This window comes from Xyrauchen texanus, chromosome 36, assembly GCF_025860055.1.
Source record: "Xyrauchen texanus isolate HMW12.3.18 chromosome 36, RBS_HiC_50CHRs, whole genome shotgun sequence".
NCBI classification, from domain to species: domain Eukaryota; kingdom Metazoa; phylum Chordata; class Actinopteri; order Cypriniformes; family Catostomidae; genus Xyrauchen; species Xyrauchen texanus.
In genome coordinates this window covers 9,469,044-9,494,081 of record NC_068311.1, presented here as the reverse complement: position 1 = coordinate 9,494,081, position 25,038 = coordinate 9,469,044, and the positions used below count along the sequence as shown (strand labels likewise).

Below are 25,038 nucleotides of genomic sequence, written 5' to 3'. Positions count from 1 at the left end.
TTGCCCTTCAAAAAACACCTTTGAAGAGGATAAGTGTGCATTCTAGACAGAAAGCATGTGTGTGTGCACTTGTAAAGATCTGGTGTGTTTCAAAGTGGTAATTGTCACTGACACGAGTGACGGTTACATGACATGTAATTATGCACCACTGAATAATGATTAGCTTCAGGAAGAATCTGCCATACAATAACAAATATGGATTTAAATGTACGTGGTTGAAATGTCCACACATCAGTCAATCAATCTGAAAGCATAAAGAAAATGTAAGGCAAAGACCTTTACATAAATAACAGGAAAATAAACACAACAACATTATAATCTCTTTTTATGTTGTTAATAGTTGTATTTTAGTTTCTAGTGATTATTCTTAGGGACTAGTATAGTAATGACAACATTTTCAATTTTACTAGTTCTTATTCTTTAGATACTAGTACTTTTTACTTTGCTATTATTCAATAGTAAATTAATTAATTATTAAAGTAATCTGATAACCATTTTAGAGGAAATAATTAGTAATTGGTAGTGGATTACTATTTTTAAGTAACTTTAAAAAGTATCTGCCAGTTTTACTAATACTTATTTATTAGATACTAGTGTCTATTCCAATTGTTACTTGTAACATTTTTCATTAACCTATACAGTAGCCATTCTGGCATTACATTTGACAAGTAAAACAAAAATCTTTGTAAATTTGTACAAATAATTTTTTGAGGTTTTGTAATCAATAAAAAAACTATTTTGCATAGAAAATGTTTCAGTGTGTGTTTGCACTGAAATGAATGACAATGACAATTTATAGTAAATACACCAGTGCTCTTTCAATGCATTTAGAACCTGGTTAAACTGTATTGCAGATGATTTGAGAATAAGACAAAGGGGTTTGAATGGAAATGCTGCATGCAAAATATTCAGAATTACATTTAAAATAATTTCTGAGATAGAAGGATTGATAGTCAGATTTAAAATAATTACGCTTAAGGGGATACTCAAGAAAACCGAGCAAGCTACATGGCACTGGCTCGAAATTGCATTAAATAATAACAACAAAAGGAAAACAGATGGTGTAATTTCCAGGGGCAGTGCGACCGAACGTTTCTGTTCAAACCAACATTATTTGAGCTGGATCACACTGAATTACAGGCTATTGGAGATTTTGGATTGTGTTAAATAACACAGCCCCTGAAGTTAATTTGTCTGGGATGTTCATATATCTTTGGCTGGCATGAATAACTTCTGTCATATTATTTATTTGACTAGAGATACACAAATACATGTCTGCTATTACATTCATGTTTCATATAGAACAGATGCAGACTTTTTAAAAAGGTGCAAAAGAACACTTAAAGTCAGCATGATACAACGCTTGCACACATTTTACTCTTGAAATATTATATATTTACATGTGAAACGTTCTCAGTATTCCAGCTTGATATACAATTACACTGCATATAAGTCATTTGTAGGTTGATTTCTCAGAAAAAACAATTTGGCTCTGTAGCTCTATAAAAATATTGCTCTGTTTGTTTAAACATCTTGTCCAGCCCAACATAGAATCAATATCTTAAAAATGGCACGAGTTTGTGGCGGGACTATCTGACCAATGACAAATGGGGGCAAAATATATGTTCTTTAAAAAAAAAAAGCAAAAATCGGGGTTCCAGTGAGGCTCTTACAATGGAAGTAAATGGGGACCAATCCGTAAACGTTAAAATACTCACTGTATAAGAAGTATAACCACAAGTACATGATTTCAGTGTCACCTTTTCTGTGTAAAGTTATACCCAATTTCACAACTTATAAGCTTAAAATTTCTGCCTTTTAAACCCTCCAAATATTGGCCCCATTTACTTCCATTGTATGTGCCTCACGGTAACTTAAAGAAAAGGAGTGACGAGTCAAAACAATTTTTGTGGTATACTACAAATGCTGTTGATGGAGGTTATCTTGTGTTGAACCCAGAATATTCCTTTAAGAAATAAATCAGTTAAATTGTAGTTTTTACACTAAGATGTTTTTGAAAAGCGCACATGACAAATAGAAAAAAGGAGTGTCTAAGTTAGAATTTGGGCATGTAAATAATTGGAGAAATTAAGACAAAAAAAAGATAAGAGAGAGAGAGAGAGAGAGAGAGAGAGAGAGAGAGATTGTGAATTTAAATGCACAAAAAAAGCCCCACGGCATCCACTTCAAAGTGACCCCAGAAGGCTCTGGCAGGCCAGATGTAGTCTCGAAAGCAAAGCCTCATACATCTTGCATTCCATGAAAGAACCCCCCAAAGAAGGACAATTTTTCTATATTTAGCTCCCCATTTAGCCTTTCGAAACCTGCTGGAATTTGTTCCATCTCGTCCCTGCATTATCCATCACATTTAAGCTTTTTTTTGGTGGGGTCTGTTGTTCTTGTGTTTGTTGGTGTTTTGACAGAAGGTCTGTTAGGGCTATCAGGCCACGAACCATCCATCTTACAAGCTGCTGGATTGGTGGTATTTTTTGGAAATTGGCATTTAGAAGATGTCAAAGAAATGCAGTTACAATAGCATGATGTAGGGTTTCGTAGGGATCGAGTTATGGCAGAAATTGCCATGTTAAAATGTGCATTTAAAGGGATAGTTCACTCACCATCATGTCATTCAAGAACAGTTCATAGTAACCACGTCTTTCAAAGGTGCAGTATTTAAGATTCAGAAACCCTTGTTATTAATGAAACCTGTGGCCGTTAAGTGAACTGCAGCCAGCTAGCTGTTGCCCGTGCTCATGCACACACTCCAGAGGGACACAAGCGAGCGAGCGAGCGTTAACCAAAACAATGCCATAGCGTACAAAGAGACTGAATGTGATTCACTGACATCGTGCTGACAGATGAGGTAGCATAATTAAAATTACACAGTTATGATTGTTTTAATACAAACTTTGAGAATATATATTATATTTGACACTTCAGTGCTAAAACAAAGTGTGGATATAGGTCTGACTATGCGAGACTGTAGTTTGAAGTAATCACTTTTATTTGCATGATACATTGACCTGCATTTATACGATAGCCTATGTCGGCGTTAGCTAGCTAGCTTTATCAACAGCTGTTAGCTAAATTTGGTGGATGATGACAGTAGCTGTTTATAAAATAGACTGTACAGTTATGTAATCTTATCTGTCCAATAAGAAGAATGGCAATTCAGGATCGAACGAAGGTCCCTCTAGAAATCAAATGCCCTGCCGATGTTCACTCTAGTTTTCGCTCGACCGGATCATGTTCCCGCTTAGCCAGATGGGATTCAGTAGATACATTTTTATTTTATTTTTTTCTTACTCTGAGTTTGTGTAGGAGTCAGTGTTTTGCTGGGAGCTGGACATTTTCTGGATTCCATCTCTAAGATAGCGTTACCTAGTGTTGCAGTTTGTTTTCGCTGTTGAATAGCAGAAGAGAAGCACTGAGGCAAGGCTCTCGAGAGCACGCATAAACGTCACATCCTTTGAATTTTCTCTGCTAAAGCGATCCGCTCCCTTCTCATGAAAATCAGTCTACAGGATTTAATAGGCAGCCTAGAAAGTCTGGGAAGGGCAAATGTTTTAAGTTGTGTTACAAGCCGTTCACACATTGGCAAAAAAGGGTGAATATTACATGAAAACTGTTACATATTGCAGGTAAAGGTAAAGGTAAAAATGACAAAAAAAGCACCATAAATGTAAAGCCTACATGACTTGCACACTGCATTCCGAACCTTTTGAAGCGGAGCAATAGCTTTGTGTGTTGAACAGACTGAAACATATTCATTATTCACTTATGATGATCCCCTTCAGTGACCTGTTAACTCGAGAACTGCTGTTAAAGGATCATTGAGTCAGTAAGTTAAACCTGAGAACTGGATCAGTCCAATTCATGAAGAATTGGAATATACCATAAAAGTAATATGGGCTACTTTTATGGTGCTTTTCTGATGTTTTTTTTATGACTGTACATGACTGTTTTGCAAAAAGGAGGATTTGGAAAAGGAAACAAAACATCCAGGTCTGATCACTTCTCTCAAGAGAAATGAAAGATGACTTTAAAGGAAGGATAACGTAGAATCAAACTGATGCCTGAATTAGTCCTGTGTTTAAAGTAAACAGAGGGAAGTTATATAAACACCTTGTGTTGCTACTTCTGAACTTTATATGTTAAAACCGGCATTAAGGTCTGTGAAGCTTCCAGGCTCAAAGCCAGAACGCCTCTCAAGTCTAGTAGTGCTGAAAGGCCCATGCATCACATTATACGATGTGTAAGTGTGTGTGTGTGTGTGTGTGTGTGTGTGTTTGTGTGTCCAACAGGAAGTGCAAGATATGGGTATCATGCCCATCAAGGACAGGAACAGATTTACCATTAATGCCCTCCTTTACTGTCACATCTGAAAGTGAAGATTTATAGTAAAAAAGGAATTAAATATTGATCTGTTTCTTACCCAACCTATCATATCACCTCTGAAGATATGAATTTAACCACTGGAGTCATGTGGATTACTTTTATGTTTCCTTTATGTGATTTTTGGAGCTTCAAAAGGTCTTGTCACCATTCACTTGCATTGTAAGGACCTACAGAGATATTCTTCTAAATGTCTTCATTTTTGTTCAGAAGAAGAAAGAAAGTCATACACATTTGGGATGGCATGAGGGTGAGTAAATGATGAGTGAATTTAAATTTTGGTGTAAACTATATCATTAAACCAACGAGCAGGCAGCTCAGCCTTCCACAGACGCGCTTTAGTGTTCAGACAACTGTACCGAGCTGGGATCTCAAGATGCATTTTTCAAAGTTACAAACTACATTCATCTTGGCACATCAGCCTAAAAACACAGCGCTTAAGACAAGAGGGTTCTGAACACTAGTGAGATGCAACACAGCCAAAGTGAGAGGCTCCAGAAGTGACCATCTGGCGCATGCATAGGCCAACAATTAAAAATACAGCAGTAAATATATATATATATATATATATATATATATATATATATATACACACACACATACACACACACACACACACACACATACACAGTATGTAGATATTTTTACCGGTTTTTCAAACCAGTCTCATGAAAATATTTACATATTTTCCGAGTTGGCTATTTCATATGATTTCATACGAGTTCGTAAAAAAAATTACGATTTCATCACATGCAAATGCCTGGATGTATAATACAGAAGTGCGAGTTTCACACACGAGTCATCAAGAACATGCTTATTAATATTATGCCCTTACCCAAACCCCTTATTTAAACCTTAACTGATCAGTAGTGTGTGTAAACATGATAGGAAGCTGTAGTGTTTGACAGAAGCAAGTAATTGTCACATATTAAATTGAAGTGATGTCCAGCCACATCATTGTCTGTAGTGCGTGCAGCTGTACAATATCATACGAATTAGCCAAATTTAGAAAAGTCGTATAAATCCTTAAAATTTCGACATGAGTGTATGAAGGGTATTTGCATGACAGAGCTTCACTTTCAAAAGACATGTGATAACCAGTTATGTTTGTCAATGTGCTCAAGCTTGAATAGAAAATGAGAGCTACAGCAGAGGGCAAGATTTTGTACTACTATTTAAATTCCAGTATTTCTAGCACACAAAACTATAATATGGCTTCATAAGACTTGGAATAACAAAAGTTCACAGCGTTGACCTCTCAATCCAGCTGTATTTTGCATTGAGCGCTCCTTGCCTAACGTCCCAAACTGAGGCTTAACCTCTGCTGGAGCATAACAAATCCTGGCCTCCTGAGTTGGGTTTGGCCCCGTAATCTATCTTCATCCCACTGAGCCGCTTAGCTCCACTCTCGTGCCCCAACCGAGAGTTCCACAGGGAGCTGAAGGGCCGGCAAGGACCCTCCACACAGATGGAGGAAAAATACCCAGTGTCCCATTGCTCAACAGCACAAAGCCTGATTCATGCATTGATTCATGCAATGTTAAATCAAATTAAAACAAGCCACCAACACTTAATTCAACAAATTAAAGGAATACTTTGATCTACATATGAATTTACTTCTTCAATGGTATACAAATGAGACATTTTTACTCTGGAGCTCTTGAATGGACAAAAAGCACAATGAAAGTAGTTAATACAACTTGTGTGCTATATTTCAAGTCTTCTGAAGCCATACAATAGCTTTGATAGCTTTCTTTCTTACATGGAACTCCCAAGGACTAATTTGATATGACTCAAGTGTTATATAACAAGACTTCTAAGGCTATATGATAGCTTTTGGTGTAAAACAGACTGAAATTTAAGACCTTATTCACTAATAATCTTACCCACCACCATAGCCCTCAACCCTTATGTGCAATTGTGCAAATTCAAACTCATTGAAACATGACGGGTTACGTGAAACTCAATAACCAATGGCATTTGGCATCATCAACATCAAACCTGGCTTGTGTTTTCAAACGGCATATTTGAATATGAAAATAACATTTGAAAACTATGGAGAGAAAATAAGAAATGTTCTTGAAATATTACACACGAGTCATAAGAATTACTTTTTTTGTGCTTTTAAGGTGCCTATTTGGTGCTTGCCAGCCCCTGGTCACTGTGTGGTTTCCTTGTATTGAAAAGAAATGTGAGAAAATTCAAGAAAATTCCTTCTTTTATGTCACACAATGAAAGAAAGTCAAACAGGTTTGGAATGACACAGTTAATAAAAATGACAGAAGAATTATTAAATTATCATTTTTGGGCAAAATATTCCTCTATACTGAGCAGTACAATATAGAAGCTACATTAAACCATATTTTTACAACATCTTAAATAAAAGCTTGTTAAAATTCAGCAAGAATGTTATGCTAGCTTTGAGTAGTATACTTTCTTTAGAATATATCATCTGTACTGTGTGGTGAAGTAGTGACGTAATTGACTGAAACAACCTCTTTCTCTTTAAGTGGCTGATGTTATAGCAGTAATAAATATACTGGCTACATTGGTCCGTATCCTTGCGTACCCTGAGTCATATTTATGACGTACAACTTCCCTGTAACATTGACTGTATCAACATAAACATTCCCTCAGTGTGCAAATCATTATTGATTCATGAACAGTTTCAAAGTGGTGCTCCACCAGTCCAGCTAGTTGTTCTATTTCCAATAACCACAAGGATAAATTTAAAGCAAAAGCCAACAACCAAAAACTAGCCAGGAACAATACATGTTCATGTGTATATACGTCACAATGGGTGTGGGAGAGTAGAGAGTAGATAGTGTTGGTGCCAGAATAGGCTCTGGTAAGCAAATATCATTGTTAATGCAATTAACATTTTGAGTTTCTTCACACAAAATCCAGAACACTAGCAATGGCGCAAAGTACAACAAACTTTTCTCCATTACTCATTTGTTGTCCACAAATTAACATAAGCAACCAGACTTCTCTAACATATATGTAACTGAAAATGAGCAGGATGTTAGTCATATTCACAAAGTCAGGTCACATTGCAAAACATCTTGTTGCCAGTTTGTGAAAATTTAGATCAAGCGTGTTTTGACTTCCAAGTTCTAACTTCAAGGAATATTCCAGGTTCAATACAGGTGAAGCTCAATCGACAGCATTTGTGGCATAATGTTGATTACCACAAAACAAAATTCAAATTCCAAAAAGATTTGAGGTTACAGTGAGGCACTTACAATGAAAGTGAATGGGGCCAATTTTTGGAGGGTTTAACCTTGTGCGACCCCCCACGAGTTTATAAACAATGATAAAAACAATGCATCATTTCAAATAATTTAAACCGACTGAATACTGTTCACAACACTTTTGACAGTCATTTAATGGTTAAACATGTGACGCACTGATTCATGTGACAACAGCATTTCCGTGAAGTGCTTCTATAGGCTCAGAGCCAACTGTGTGACTCAGTTCCTCTGGTAAGAAGCCTGTTTGGCTGTAAAGAGTAGCATCTCTTGATATGCCACTTTAAAAAATTCATAAATGATAAACATGATGTCCACATAAGTGTATTGTCAGAAATTATTCCCACAAAAGTTGAAAAAAACATGTTAGCTATTTTGAATAACTTTCCATATTGACAAATCTGTGGGTTATTTCGCTTTGTTTTCATTTAAATATTGTTATTTTTATTTCACTAAATATGGAACAAAGGGAGCAAGGGGACATCCTATAGCTTTCTATGTAGCCAAGTCCATTCACTCCTAAAATCTGACCAAATTTTCAGTTTCAAGCTGCAGATGATGTTTGGACCACTCAACATGTTGGGCAGACATGGAACAGTGGTAATCAGAATTTGTAATGCTAAACTTTATTTTAACATGGTTGGCACTGATTGGATGATGCTGGCCATTACTTTGCCTCAGAATTATTTATTCAGCTTTACAGAAAATCAGCTGTAATATCTGTGATGTCTTAAAAGCATGAATAACCAACACTCCTGGAAATATAATAAACAATTTGGTGAAAAACATTTGTCTTTCTAAAGCTTGGTATTATTTAAAATTTCACAACTTATTCCCGCCATCCACATTTGTTGACATCTTTTTGTTGCCACTAGTTACAGAACAAATTTGAAATAAATGTTGAAATGAATTTTTGATAATCAACATTATGCCACAAATGCTGTCATTTGAGCTTGACTTGTATTAACTCAGGAATATTCCTTTATAATATACCTTTAATAAATTTGGAACAAAAATGTTCCAACTTCTTTTTGTTGTTCAAGGTTTTGCTAAAACCTATGACACTGACGTTAGAAGACATTCTGTAAAATGCCTATGGAGCTTTCAAAGTTTGGATTTGTTATCTACATTCATTCAAGCGATCTGAAGGCCTCCACATGCCTCTGGAGCTTTTGACCTGCTAATCTTCTCCAAGAACCTCAAGACTTCATTTTGTCAGAGTGCACAAAGCCAAATCATTCTATTACCCCCTCCAATCCCATTACCCTCTTCAACTTACCCTCCTTCACTCTCATACAGAAACACAATCTAATACGCATACTAACACATACTCACGCCTGTCTCACCTCCCCGATCCCTGCCAGAGGGCTTTAACGGGGTTCCCATGCATGGACCACAAAACGTTCCAAGTGCTGCAGTGTCGATGCTATGCAGAGATTAAACAAACACATCTGGCCCAGTTCTCCAACCGGACGGAAAAGGACTGAAGTCCCACAGATATTGTGCTCATTTAAACCCACTGTTGCTCATCGGATATTGTTTTGGGAAATGCAAGGAAGTACGTTCCTTTTAAATGAAAAACATTCAAATGAGGTGAAGGAAGGATGGGCTATTGTTTGTTTTTTCGTTCCTTGCTCTAAGCCCTAACCCTTAACCCTTCATGTTAAAAAAAATACAGCAATTTAAAATTATGAAGACATTCCACGTAAGATAAGAGAGTTGTTTTTAAAGGGGATGCAAGGCAGTGATGCAGCAATTTCATTTACATGTTAAGAGAAAAAATATTCAACTGAACTACACATCTTCACTGCTGGTTCAGGATTCCTTCCTCGAGTTACTTCATCATTTAATATCGGTGGTCAAAACAACTTTCTGTGCTTTAGTGCCAGCAGTTGCACTAGTTTCTGGTAACTGCAGCAGCTCCTGCCACGTTATCCAAAGTTCATATTTTATTGGTTAAGGGCATTTCATTGGCTGGCGAAGAAAAATATGAAATCGACACACTCATCATAAAAAACAAATCTTCCTTTGTCGGCACAAGAATGTTCGCTCCCTTTGTAAATGGCTCAATAGGAATACATTGTTGACACAAAATGCATGATTTGAAGTCTTGTTTAGCTTTATTGCATATGAATGGCTTGCGTCTCTTCCCAAAACAAATTTATGTTACGCTATTCAAACAACACTAGTTAAACTAAGCTACACCAGTTTGAAATCTAAACAAGAGCCTTAAACTGCCCTGTAAAAAGACTTTGGTGTCACTTTGAAATCATTCATTCAATTCCCCAGACAAAGGGGGAATCCTGTTAAATTAGTGAGGGATAATCTATTTAATTCGGTCCCTCTAATGCAGAAAACCCATTAGAAACAAAATCCCAGGCCATCAACCTCATCTTAAACCAGAAACTTCTTTGAATGAACGTGTGTCTTGTTGACTGACACACAGAGCATTCATTTGGAAACACTTCACAGAGCAAAGTTTAGCAAATTATCACATGGCCTGAATGTCTTAATGAACTCTTCTACTGAAAAGGGTTCTGACATGAGGAATTAAATTTTACTTGATCTTTTGACATATAAGAGGTCATTGTACTATAAAAGCATACTGTAAGTTTCAGATCTGCAAACTTCCTTCTTAATAGAAAAAGAGCATTTATTTAAATCGAGCTCCAGAAAGGGCTTGTTTGGAATTTGTGGAACTTGTGACGTCACAAGGGCCAAATACATATGCATATAACTGCCTCTTTAGCAAGACATCAACGCCTTTTTTATATCATACATATTGCACTGCTTTTAAAAGATGCAATGTCAAGTTACAACTCTAAAATGGAGACACTATTATGTTTACTTTAGCTGCGCTGTCAGGCAGTTATGCTGTTGTGCTGTTTTGGAGAAAATATCCCTTTTATTGCATGTCGTATGGCATCTGAGTTGGACACGTTGTGACTGTAGCTACCTTCAGCCCTATCTCTATGTTTGATGGAGGACAATGGTTCAAACAAATAAGGCTGGAAATGCATCTATTCTTCCACTTCAAACTCTTCAGACATATTTGTAAGTTCTGGTTTGTGAGAAGCTGTGTTGTGTTTTCTGTTGTTAAAATCACTGGTGGTCCCGTTGAACAAATCAAAACGAATTTTATCTTGAACGCCTCATCTCGCGTAACGCGTGCTGCGTAACTACTGTTGCTCTAATGTAAAGAGCTCTAAAGTTTGTGTGCAGACTCATGAAAGTGAGGTCAGTAAAAATTTTCACTAATTAATACAAAAGATTTCGGTTTGTTTCTCACCAAACCTTATTGTATGCTTTCATAACAATCATGAATCTCATGGAATATTTGATTAGACTTCTTAATTACAGTATATTTTGTGTCCTTTTAAAGCTTGAAGAGGTGGTCACCATACATTGCCATTGTATGTCATCACTGTGATATTTTCACAATTTCTCCCTTTGTGTTAAGAAAAAGTTAAGTAAACAATGACTGAATGAGTGAACTACCCCTTTAAGGACATACTATTTAAAGACACCTAATATAAAGTGGGTCTGAATTCTTTAAGAATGAGTATGTTTCCATACATACAGTGGTCCAAAATGTTTTATGCCACACTTAAAAATGTACGAATGTCATTGCATTGGATAACAAAATAGATAAGTGGCATTTTTGTTAAAGAAAGACAGCACAAGCAAACTTTCCAAGCAAAACATTTCACAAACCAATGTTAGTTGGGCTTAAAAACAAAAGATCTGTTCAGCAAACATATTTGGACGTTTATTAAACATGTCCATAGCTAATGTTAATTACACCTGTGTAAATTGAGGAAAACTGTCTTCATCAATCCAGTAAAAATTACTTTGAGACATGTAGGTTAAAAGTAATTGCAAAAAAAAAAAAAAGGCTAAGAAATGTGAAGTTAGTTGTGAGAAAAGCTCTAGCACAACTACAAAATGGGGGGTTATTTCAAAATAAGACAAATTAAAATCATCTTGGGTAAGTCTAAACGCTTACCTCTGTCTTTTTACCATGTGATCTCCCCAGAGAGGAAGTGGCTCCCACTTTTGTGAGCCTCTCTTGGCTGTGGTGTTCCCTTGTGTCTGTTCTTCTGGCCATGTTGTTGTAGTTGAGGGTCTGGCTTACCCCCCCAACTCCGCTCTGCAATGTCAATACAACAACTTTTAGCATGAGATGAGACAACCTCTGGAGATGACTAAGAAAGGATAAGAGAAGGGGTCAATGGCTGGCGACTCAAGAGGCAGACACAAACTAGTGATATAATTAAAGATCTAGACAGTACATTTGGAAGACCACAAAGACGATAGACCTCTAGATGATGGGAGAAGCTCTAGAAAAAGATGATCTAGTCCAAAGCATCATTTAAAAGGAGATCTTGCCTCTCGTTCTAAAGTATTTATGGGAAATGCCAGGAATGGTTGTCGTGAGGGCTCTGAAAGCCATTATGTCGTCATCCCTATTTGGACACAGTGATACAAACAGAGCAACACACTCCAAGCACAAGACATCGTTGTCTTGAGGAGCCAAAAGCACTTTGTTTCTGGCTGTGAACCCTTGCTACAGGGTGGTTATGTTGTGAGCATTCATGAGGGGTTTTTTTTTTTCAATGATTTTAAAAGTTCCCTATGGCAAACTCCCAACACAATGGACCCATGTGTATTAGTGTCACCAGTCTGGTCCAGTCTTTGCCAGATCACAGCACATTCTATCTAACCCTTGTCAAAAACAGACGCCATGCCAAGGCACATCCAGCAACATGTTTATATATCCAGTGGATGGGCTCTAACATTAATTGTTCCGTACATCATACCGTTCTGATTGTATGCTTATCAGATATTTATGCATGGCTCAAGAATGAACATCGAAGGACCATCGAAATTCCTCCAAAATGTTTTCTAAAATGAATGCCATATGAAACATTTAACCTGGGGCATATTCATGTTATTGTGGGATTTCATGTATTAGAGGACTGTATAAGATTATATACAGGTTTTTTTTATCAAGATTATACAAGTTATTGTATACTTTAAGTATAAATCTATATAAATAAGCAGATAAAAACCTCAGACATTCTGTGACCTTGCAAGCAGAAGATTTCATGCTTACTGATAGTGGCATCTGTTGGCCAAAGTTGGTACCACATATAAATAAATGTGTGTGTATATATATATATATATAACATGGGTGTTTTTTTAACTTAGGAATCTTTTTGCACTGTGGAATTCTCTTTAAACATATACACACTCTTAATTTGTCTACTAACAATGTCCAACAGTGTATGTATATGAATCATATGGGATTAAAGTAATTTTTTAAGGGAGACAAAAGGGATTTGGACTGTTTGTTGAATTATGTGAAACATGTTTATAGTTACCATGATGAACTACACCTGTGGTTACACTTGAGGGGAACTGACTTTATACATGCTATTGAAATCATCTTCACACCAGCTGCTTAACAGCAACGGCTAAATTGACTAGGAAAAGTAAAGGTAGTTCTGAGAAAAGCTCTTGCATCATTTGTTTGCAGATTATACATGGTTTGATATTTGGTTCAATCCTGCATGTCTAATGGAATGATAAGCGTTAACTCTTTCCCAGAATTGATTCCAAAAACAATTTATATAATATTGTTATGTAGTGAACAAGATAGCAAATCAAGATGACCTGCAGGGATTCTCTGACATTTGCGGTGCTGGGTGTGTCAGAGGAGGAGGAGCCAGCACTGAGAGCTTCCACTATATCCAAGTTCAGTTCATCTAATCTCTGTATTAGCTGGGTCATGGATTCAGACCATGGAGACAGGACCTGGGTAGACTCCTGTGTAAGGAGAGAAGAAATAGAACATCTCAGACAAACATTAAATTGATTAGATAGAGTCATTACATTAGACTTGCTTATGTAGTTGGGTCTGTGTTTTTCAAATATCCAACCGTCCACTTGGTGGGACAGCACTGATTACACACTCTGATATTCTTGTTACTCTAAGCTTTCAAAGTCTATACTAAACTATACTCAACACAAAATAATCCACTACCTTTACAGTACAGAATCATGATTTGTGTGCTTTCCCATATTGTTGCTCAAACGTTACATTTACCACCAACAAGACCAGCAAAAAACCACATAAACCAGCCTGGTATTTTCAGCAGGAGAGAAATACAAATAAAAACAAACAACTGTTGACATACAGCAAGAGTACAGAGCTATAAAATGAATGTGAAAAGCATAATTCATAATTTGTTCCGTTTGAGTTCATACTGCGATCTATTAAAGACTTGATTGAGAGTTTTGATTGCAGACTTTGGTATCTTGTCAAATCAAAACACAGGTTGTGACATTGTTCACTAACATTTCTGTTTAAACTCTTGAGGAGACACAGGCAGTTTTGGGGAGTAACTAACTAAAAGTTGTGATGCTACTAAAGTACATTTTTCAGTAGCATGTGTATGTTTTGCATTTTGGATGTGTTATGGTCTCACCCATTCATTTGTGTGTGTGTGTGTGTGTGTGTGTGTGTCCAGCATTGTGGCTGAATTATTGACTTTATTTAATCAAAACTGCTCTATATTATAGTCTAAAATAGTTTTTTGTGAGGGTTAGGTTTAGGGGTAGGGTTATGGAATAAAATCTATTGTTTGTACAGTATAAAAACCATTATGTCTATGGAGAGTCCTCATAAGGATAGCCGCACCAACGTGTGTGTGTGTGTGTGTGTGTGTGTGTGTGTGTGTGTGTGTGTGTGTGTGTGTACAGCACTGTGGATTTAGTCTCACCCCTTCATTTCTGTCTATGTGTGTTCTGCATTGTGGCTGAATTATTGATTTTATTTGGCAAATTCCCCCAAAAATTGCACTGTATTATAGTGTCTCCCATTCATTCTCTCTGTGTGTGTGTGTGTGTGTGTGTGTGTGTGTGCGTGCGTGCGTGCATGTGCGTGCATGCATGCAAATGTATTTTGCATTGTGTTTGTGTTATAGTCTTACCCCTTAATTTCTGTCTGTGTGCTTTCTGGCTTGTGGCTGAATTATTGATTTTATTTGATAAATTCCCCCCAAAATTGCCAATGGTTGGTCAAATCTGACCACGAACACCACAAGTGTCACATTTGTTGTCACGCAGCCTAAACTTTTTTGTGTTAAGATTGCAAATGTAGGAAACGTAACCAAGCCTCAATCCACTCAGATGAAAGAGCATACCATTTTTATTAAATAAACAAAATGAATTTCAGTCAAAAATGACCGAAAAGTGCACAAGGTTAAGTGATTGTGTTCATCCAAGACAGCTATAAGCTGCTTAGCAACCACATTTTCTATGACCTTAGCTATAAAATGTAACTTAGAAATATGCTTGTAGTTCTGGGGCAAGGATGGGTCAAGATTTGTTAGTTTTTTTGAGAAGTGGTTTAACAGAAGCTTTTTAAAAATAGGATGAGACATGACCAGATGTCAACAAGTTATTGATTATAGAGTGCACACAGGGACCAATGGAATCAATAACATTTTTAAACAAGTCAGATCATTCGGTCCTGTCACAGTCTGTCTACCTCATGTTTTCCAATGACTCTTATTTTGAAGTTTTCCCCCTGACTTCATCTCCCAGAATTCACTGCCCTCATCACTTCCATCTGATCCCTGTCATCCTCACCTGTCCTCCATTCCATCATCTGTCCTTGTATGCATAAATACCCTCCTGTTTTTTTCATCCTTTGTGATTCACTGAGCCCCTGAGCAGCCGTAAAGGCACCTTGCCTTCTTTTTTGAAGCAAAATAATTAGTTTGCTGCTGTTTGTCACTGTATTTCGACATTTAAAGTCAAACAAAAAAAATATTTTCCAGTTTTAGTATAAATGTATATATGTTATATATGTAGTCTACACTAGTTCTCCATTTAACCTATGAGCTTGGACAATTTTCTCCATTTGGCTGTCCTGACGACTCTTTTCCTGTTTTTTTTTGTCAAAATGTGTTGCGTGCCTGACGTTAGCCTACCATGAGCAGTAAATAGCACTGAGGGCAAATGAGAAAGCACAACACACAATTCTGTGCAATACTAGCAAACAACCCTACTGAAATTGTGGGCCAAACATAGTCTTGGTATTCCTCTCCTTTCTCCCCTGTGCTACTTTCACTACTCCCCCGACACCACTGTCAAAAAGTATAAATAGACTATCTTGTCCAGGACAGACACATTACTTGTGCTTGGGAAGCCAAGGGTTCCAGGGCTATAAATTACCTACATCACTCACCAGGCTGTAAATCAACAGGTTTGCCCCTTAACCAACAGGAAATGGAGGGGCCAGAGGAGGAGGAGGAGGGGGATCATGAGGATGAACCGTGAGGAAGATTTAACAGTAACATCCTGGTGAGGAAGACACAGCCAGCGGAAATGTTTGAATCTTTGCAGGGATTTGTTTTAAAAGGAAATACATTATTTTGTGGAAAACTCTTTTAGCAGCCAATCATTTTGATGACAAGCTTTTTGGCCGGCATTTAAGAATACCCAGAGCAACATTTCAGATGCATTTTTTCTCAGATATCCAAATATTTTCATAAAAATACATGGATAGAACCCCAGATAGATTTAGCTGAACATGTGACCGAAACAGTCTGATTTATGAATCATTCAGATTGGTTTTGTAAACTGGATGAACTGATTTTTTCATTCAAAAATATGTGACTCAAAAGAACGGTTCACTCATGAATCAAACATCACTTCTCTCATGAATGCGTCAAGGAGAGAGACGACATATGTCAAGATTTTTAATGAATTAAATTACAAATAAAATGTTGGTATATTAATCATACAAAAAAATCATACAAATTCCACAGTCTCTATTGTATCCTTTTGTAGGCTTGAAAATCTCAGTCTGGATTCATTGTAATGGTGCAACCAATACAGTTCCTTAACATTTCTACTTTTGTGTTTCATCAAATAAAGCAAGTCATACAGGCTTGGAAAAACATGAAGGTGAATAAATAATGCCATCATTTTCATTTTTGTTAACCAGCCCTTTACAGGCAAGTTTGAAGTTCTGAGAATTTCTTTGCATGAGCCACACTGGAAAAAGAGAACATACTGTGTGCAGTTGTTGCTTGAAGGAGCTATTTCTACCTGATTTAACTCATTTTGTTGGTGTAACCTAATGTAGTAAGGTTTATGTAACCTAAAAGAAGGAATTGCTGCATTAACTTTATTGAGTTATTGAGTTAACATACAATTTTCAATCAGCTTAATAGAGCGTGGGTTGGATGCGTTCGACACATGCGCACTACGAATGTATGGTCATACTCCAACAAACCTGTAGAGGAGTAGATCTGCTCTGAAGTAAATGCGAAGAAAAAATGTTGTGATGGAAGGTGTAGTGGGATAGCAGTTTCAGGTTTTAACCATAGAGAGAGTTTAACGGTCAACTAGTGTGTCATAACAGTAGTGATGTCAGAAACGAAGCTTCCTGAAACATCGAGTCAACTGAAACAATTGCTTCGGAATATAATTTGTTGTTTCGAAGCGCTCGATAGTTTAAGTCTATTTATATTATCTGACATATCCACTTCTGCCATTACATACATGACACTGTACATACTATACTGTATTTTTGTTCTTTATATAATAGATTTTTATTAGATTTGCACTACGTGTGGGTATGTATGTAGGTGTGAGTCTGAGTGTTTGTACGTATATGTATAATTATTTATTTTTTCTTTGTTTTGTTTTTAATTATCTATGACTTGCTGCTGTTTTTGTATTGTTGTGCACTGGAAGCTCCTGTCACCAAGGCAAATTCCTTGTATGTGCAAGCATACTTGGCAATAAAGCTGATTCTGGTCTAGTTATACTCATGGGACTAGAACTCGCACATCAAGTACGTTAAATTAACCGAGGAGCATTTTAACCACTACATTAAATTTGACAATTACTATGTTTGGGAAAGATTAAAATTACTAAAATTAAATTCAACAGCTAGCCTGATTTTACAGATCGAATTTAATTCTGCACCAGTTACAGCCTGCATTAAACACTAATGGACCTTTTTCACACGTTTTTGAACGTGGAAGTAAACGTTTGCAGGGTAAACTTTGACAGCGGTGAATTGGAGATCACAGCAAATATTATTTTCACTTACCCATTTGCTCCAAGACCAAAATAAAAATATGGCAGGTGCTTTTATCATATAATATTCAGATTTGACTATCCATAATTATGTTTTGTCTAGTCAAAGATTTCTACAATGCATTTCTGACTACTCATAATTTACATTGAAGATTTCTGCAATGCATTTTTGACTAGTCATAATTAACATTTAAGATATCTGCTATTCAACTTTGACCAGTCATTTGTTTCCATAGGATTGCATTAAAAACGATTTTCAGATATTTAGGCCTATAATAGAGTTATTCCCTAGTAGAAATTGTAATTACAGATATCTACAATTGATTTATTACTAGTACAAATTATAATTCAATATATATCTAAGTTGTTAGTAGTAATAAAATCAACTGTAGATATCTGTAATTGAATTATGACTGGTCAGAACTTAAAGATATCTTAAATATGGTTTTGACTAGTCATAATTCAATTAGATATCTACAATTCTGCATCTTTAAAGATATCCTAATAGAAAAAAAATCTGAAACTAAGATATGACTAGGTAAAATATAGTTGTAAATATATTTTATTGGATTTATGACTAGTCAATATTTAATAGGAGATATCTTTAATTAGAATTAGTCCATTTTCATAAAAGATTTCTATAATGCATTTATGGATATCTCAAATTGATTACAGACCAGGAATATCTTTATTTGGAGATACATTTGAAGTCAGAAGTTTACATACACTTAGGTTGAAGTCATTAAAACAAATTTTTGAACCACTCCACAGATTTCATATTAGCAAACTATAGTTTACGTTTAGGTCGTTTAGGACATCTACTTTGTGCATGACACGAGTAATTTTTCAAAAAATTTGTTTACAGACAGATTGTTTCACGTTTAATTGACTATCACAATTCTAGTGGGTCAGAACTTTATATAAACTAAGTTAACTGTGCCTTTAAACAGCTTGAAAAATTCTAGAAAATGAAACTCAAGCCTTTAGTCAATTAGCCAATTAGCTTCTGATAGGCTAATTGGAGTAAATTGGAGATGTACCTGTGGATGTATTTTAAGGCCTATCTTCAAACTCAGTACCTCTTTGCTTGACATCATGGGAAAATCAAAAGAAATCAGCCAAAACCTCCACAAGTCTTAATCCTTGGGAGCAATTTCCAAATGCCTGAAGGTACCATGTTCATCTGTACAAACAATAGTGCACATGTATAAACACAATGGGACTACACAGCCATCATATCGCTCAGGAAGGAGACGCATTCTGTCTCCAAGAGATGAGTGTAGTGTGGTGCGAAAAGTGCAAATCAATCCCAGATCAACAGCAAAAGACCTTGTGAAGATGCTGGAGGAAACGGGTAGGCAAGTATCTATATCCACAGTAAAATTATTCCTATATCGACATAACCTGAAAGGCTGCACAGCAAGGAAGAAGCCAATGCTCCAAAACTGCCATAACAAAACCAGACTACAGTTTGAAAGTGCACATGGGGACAAAGATCTTGCTTTTTGGAGAAATGTCCTCTGGTCTGATGAAACAAAAATTTTACTGTTTGGCCATAATGAACAGTGTTATGTTTGGAGGATAAAGAGTGAGGCTTGCAAGCCGAAGAACACTGTATCAACCGTGAATCGTGGGGGTGGCAGCATCATGTTGTGGGGGTGCTTTACTGCAGGAGGGACTGGTACACTTCACAAAATAGATAGCATCATGAGGAAATAAAATAATGTGGATATATTAAAGCACAATCTCAAGACATCAACCAGGAAGTTAAAACTCTGTTGCAAATGGGTCTTCCAAATGGACAATGACCCCAAGCATACCTCCAAAGTTGTGGCAAAATGGCTTAAGGACAACAAAGTCAAGGTATTGGGGTGACCATCACAAAGCCTTGACCTCAATCCAATAGAAAATGTGTGGGCAGAACTGAAAAAGCATGTACGAGCAACCTTAGTTACACCAGTTCTGTCGGGAGGAATGGGCCAAAATTCCAGCAACTTATTGTGAGAAGCTTGAGAAAGTCTACCCAAAACATTTGACCCAACTTTAAAGGCAATGCTACAAAATACTAACAAAGTGTATGTAATCTTCTGACCCATTGGGAATGTGATGAAATAAATAAAATCTGAAATATATAATTCTCTCTACTATTATTCTGACATTTCACATTCTTAATATAAATTAGTGATCCTAACTGACCTAAGACATGCCATGTTTTCTACGATTAAATGTCAGGAATTATGAAAAACTAAATTATGAGTTTAAATGTATCTGGCTAAGTTGTATGTAAACTTCTGACCAACTGTATCTGCAATTATTAATCTGACTGGGAAGAGATATCTTAAATCAACATTCTTACTAGTGAAAATTCCTTTACAGATATCTAAAATGCTTATGCAAATTGCCTCTCTACTATGCCCCGCCTTAAACCTCAGAAATGTTGTGTCTTGATTTGATTCCCAAATAATTTCAAATAAAATCAGAAGGGACCCCTACATTAGCTCAAAGGTCAATTGCACATCTACAGTGGGCATGTAATTATTAGAAACAAACTTTAGTGATCCATGTAAAATCACTACAACACAGCAGTACTTCTCAGTGTTACACGTTGCTATCAAGTGGCTTTAATTGCTTTATAAGCATAACAGCTTGTGATATTGCGTTATGCGATAAGAAAAAAATCCACTATTATGTTTGAATGAGGAACGTAATGAAACACATCATCACAGTCTGTGAATATGGCCTATTCAAGGTTTCTCTATGGAATCAACGCCCCCTAGCGTAACAGCGAAACATTTCAAAACTGTTTAGAAACAGTATCACATAACAAAGCCTCGTTTGTGGAAATCATGTGACTTGGCCAGTTTGATACACACTCAAAGCAATGGTTTAAAACAAATTATTTGTAAAGGTTTCTAAGATTCATGAAGCAAGTTTCAAAAGCGGCCATCACTCCATGACAGTAAAGGCCCTTACACGGTAGGGAAAGCTCTGTCGGAGCATTGGGTGCATGAGTCTGCGAAAGGTTAGTTTGGAAGGCGTTCACAACAGAGGGTAGAGGTGGTCACGGATAGAGATGGCTATTTACTGTAAAATATATATTTTTGTACCAGTAAACATTGAAACTCTCCACAATCTTTTTAGTCTGACAGAGAAAGATAATAGAAGACAGGGAATGAATGCACCGTATATTTGAGCTTGTCCGCCATGTTTTTCGATTTCACATAGCTTGTCCCGCTTCACCGAGATTCTCATTGGTCAAAGGATGCCTACACCAGAGTGTGTTGAAGCAGAAGTTGAAATGTTCTGAACTTTTGGTCGCATGACGGAGCTTCACTATCGGATTACCTTGCATTTTCCCTGTCCTGTCATGATCCTTCCACTTCTGTTGACTTTGTTTATAGTTTTGGTGCTTGGATCCTGACACACATATGTGTCTCCCTTGTTTAATGAGTGCACTTGACTTTATTGGTTTTGGTTGTTGATGCACACTTTTGCCAGCTACAATGGAAAGTAGCTAAAGCCTGCTTGAAATGTTGTTACATGTCGCTACATGACGTCATGCACTAATTAACATATTCATTACATAATTGCATCGTATTTGCATTCTGCCTAGTGTCAGCCCTTAACATATGTTTGCTTCTTTCCTACTCTCTGTGTGCACATACTGTATTTTAATGCAGCCAAATTCCCAATAAAGCTCTTCTCATTTACATATTTGTCTGTTTCTATTGTCAGACAATGGAACGAGTATGAAATAGTGACTGAAATGCGGCCCATTAAGAGTTCATGTTAACCAGCAGTCACTTCCAAACTGCTACTCTGCACTGCTAAAATCATAACATTTTATTTTATTTGCAAAATTTCATCAAATAAATGGTAATGCAATGCTTTTTTCCCCATTCCGCTCTAGTGTACTGAGGGGCTGCCGTGCCTTGTTAAAACTGTATGTCTACTGTTTCAATAATGTTATGAATGTTGCCTATATGCTTACATAAAAAATAGCCTATTTCAACAGTATTTGCAAGAAGAAATTATAAAGATTGTGAGCGATTTTGGTTTGGTTTATAATCTGACAATATCATTCAGGCCGGGTAGGGTCAGGCCACACAGGTTAGGTTTCATTTTAAGGCCTGTGCAGACGCAAGATCTAGTGACAAAGTCTCTAAGTTGACAACACTGTGTGCACTCATGTCAATTTAGTCTTGAGTGAAACCCTGCCCCCTCATTTGTCTTGTTATCAGTTTAACAGTTACACCTGCCTTCCCTTGTTACCCTACTTATTTGCTTCCCTTTTTATTTCCCCTGATGTGCTCTGTCCTGTGCTGGTTCATTACTCTTGTCTTGTGTTTCCTGGTCAGCCTGATTTGTGTCAGTTGGTACTAATTTGTTTCCTTTTCTCAGTTTTTCCCTCTTAAGGGTAATTTCATTTCTCTGCTGTGTTTGGATAAGACTGGGCCTTTTGTGTTAGATGCCCAATTTTTTGTGTTTTATTTTCTCCCTAATAAAAGATTTTTGGTTTAAATGACTATCTGCTTTGGGTTCATTCACATATTGTAACATGTCCGTCCTTCTGATGCACCATCCCCTTTGAAATCAGTGCATTCACAGCTTTCTCGAATTCAGCGTTAACTCCAGTGTAGGCACCTTTAGACCTGTTTGCAGATACCATACAAATTAATGGGGAGAGCTTGTTTTCAACCTTCCTGTTGCAGCCTAAAGAATAAAAGTGTGCATAAACTTACATTAAAGTGAAAATGTGATTTGAACTGAATATAGTGATGAACTTGCATTAACATAAAAATGTGATTCGAGCTTAGAAGACATATACATCAAAGTTAAAATGTGATTTGACCTTACAGGGCAAATCAAGTTTTATCTACTGAAAGTTATGCCTTAGTAAAACCTTGGTTTTTCAGGTTGGTTAAATGCAGTTATAGTCAGTTTCATAATTTTTTCCCCTTTTTCTCCCAATTTGGCATGCCCAGTTTCCAATGTGTAGACTATAGTCAGTATTTAAATACTTTTATACCAACAATAGCAGTTAATTTAGATGTTACCACATGACGTACATTTTCTAAGTTGAACTGACAAAAAAAATTTTTCCATGCAGAGGCAAAGAGCTTTCTGCCTATTATGACACCCTCTCATCTAAACAATGATGCTATTGATGACCGTCACGCCAGAATGCAACACATTTGAAGCAGCAGAGAAAGGCCTACATGATTTGGCTGGAGGGGAGGGGCGTTGGGCTACATTCAAGGCATGTACAATCATATGGAATGAGTACATGGTAAGTCCCTTAACCAATTAGGCTCATGATGCTGACATTCCTTTGGAGAGCGAAAAAGAGGTACAAAGGTCAAGCTTTTCACCTAAGACAGTTTCAAATAATACTGTATATCAAAGTTAATAGATCAAAAGCTGTTATTAATGTTATGAATGCTGATTGTAATCAATTCTGGGATAATTGTTCAACAAAATGGATAACAGCAGTGTGAACCATAGTCAGGGTGCCATACTATATTTCATTTGACACTGAAAAGAAAATTCAAAATGAGCCCTATCCAGCCCTGTTTTCAGTTTGTCCATGCAAACTTACTGTAACCTCAGGTTAATTCAAGAGATTTGTCTGAGAAGTACTTAAATCACTCTGGATTGACACTGTATTCTGGGAGATTATTGTGGCATTCATTAATAAAGTTCAGTTGTTTGACAGCTTCTATGTTTTTGAGTTGTTTAAGAGTTTGACCATGCTGCCTATTCTTAAGTGAGTAAGTGGATCTCTAGACCTGAAACTAGGTGGCATGACCTTAAGCTATCCAGTCCTCCTGACCTTCAGGTCATTGGCTGGTCTAGAGTCAAAGCCAGTCAGGTTTTCTTGTTATCCCTCTTAAGACGTTAGCGCCGTTCTGTCTTGCCCTTCTGCGACAGACCATTAAGCCACTTGACTTTGACAAAAGAGGATATATTGTTTTATAACAATCAAATATTCCAGCCTCCCATGTAGAGTCTTGAGGGAAAGCAATTAGTGTCTTTTTCAGAGATAAAGGAGTTAGTGTTGCATTGCTCATCCTTGTCACTGGAGAAACTCTGCAACTGGACATAAAAAGCTTACTTCACAAAGTTTTTTTAAAGTCAACATGAGTTTGAATGGATCCTCTTTATTTTTTTAAACATATAGACAGGGTTGGGAGGGTTACTTCTGAAATGTATTCCACTACACATTACAGAATACATGCTGTAAAATGTCATTTGTAACCTATTTTGTTATATTTCGCAAGGTCAGTAACGCATTCTAAATACTTTGGATTACTTCTTCAGCGCTGGTGGATTTTTTCACTTGTTTTGACTATAAACACTCTGCCAGTACAGTAAGACAAAATACACATGTTCAAAATACATTCTCTGAAAAAGCTAAATATGTCATGCAGTGATGTTTCTAAAACAAGATAAATCTACTGGATCTTGTTTTAAGGATTTTTAGATCTTTTTACTGAAAGACAATACAAAAATTATTATAATTATTTTCTTGATAAAAAAATATGATCGCGTCTGGTAACGGACATGTAAAATGACTAGAAATAGCATTTTAGCTTACCGTAAAGCTAAGGTGTTGGAGTGATGGCTGCTGGAAATGGGGCCTGTCTAGATTTGATCAAAACTGACTTTTTTACTTCAGTAATGACTATACTTTGCAATCAGTTGAATGCCACTTTGGTGAATTCAAGTACCAATCTCCTTCCAAAACTGCAAAATCTGTACATTATTCATTACGTCAGAGTAATTTTTTACAGTGTAAAAAAGAGCACCATCACTATTTGAAAAAAGTATTTTTTGATCAAATCTAGACAGGCCCAATTTCCAGCAGCCATCACTCAAACACCTCATCCTTGAGTAATCATGCTAAATTGCTAATTTGGTGAATGGTGGCCAGAACGTTGAAGCTCCAAAAAGCACATAAAGACAGCATAAAAGCAATCCATATGACTCCAGTGGTTAAATCCATGTCTTCTGAAGAGATATGATAGTTGTTGGTGTCAAACACGTCAATATTTAAGTCCTTTTTTACTATAAATGTCTACATTCTTCTTTTGTTTTGCCGATTTATATTTTTTTGTGTATATCGCCACCTACTGGGTAGGGAGGAGAATTTATAGTAAAAAAAAGACTTAACATTTTTAATTTCTCCCCCACACATAAGTCTTTATTTGCTATAAATTCTCCTCTCTGCCCAGTAGGTGGCGATATGCACAAAAAATGCAAATCACCA

At 36.6% G+C, this 25,038-nt stretch overlaps 1 protein-coding gene across 3 annotated transcripts in view; it reads right to left on the bottom strand.

Annotated features, from left to right (window-relative positions):
* The window catches only part of LOC127629918 (stAR-related lipid transfer protein 13-like), a 132,340-nt gene that overhangs the window by 79,010 nt on the left and 28,292 nt on the right, over positions 1 to 25,038 (bottom strand). For 2 of the 3 annotated variants that reach the window (XM_052107227.1, XM_052107226.1), the window contains exons 3-4: positions 13,323 to 13,475; positions 11,653 to 11,796 (exon numbers count right to left, since the gene is read on the bottom strand). In XM_052107227.1, coding sequence (XP_051963187.1) covers positions 11,653 to 11,796; positions 13,323 to 13,475 — 297 coding nt within the window. Of the gene's footprint in view, positions 1 to 8,981; positions 9,109 to 11,652; positions 11,797 to 13,322; positions 13,476 to 25,038 lie in introns of those variants that run through there. The other variant, XM_052107231.1, reaches the window with a different exon arrangement.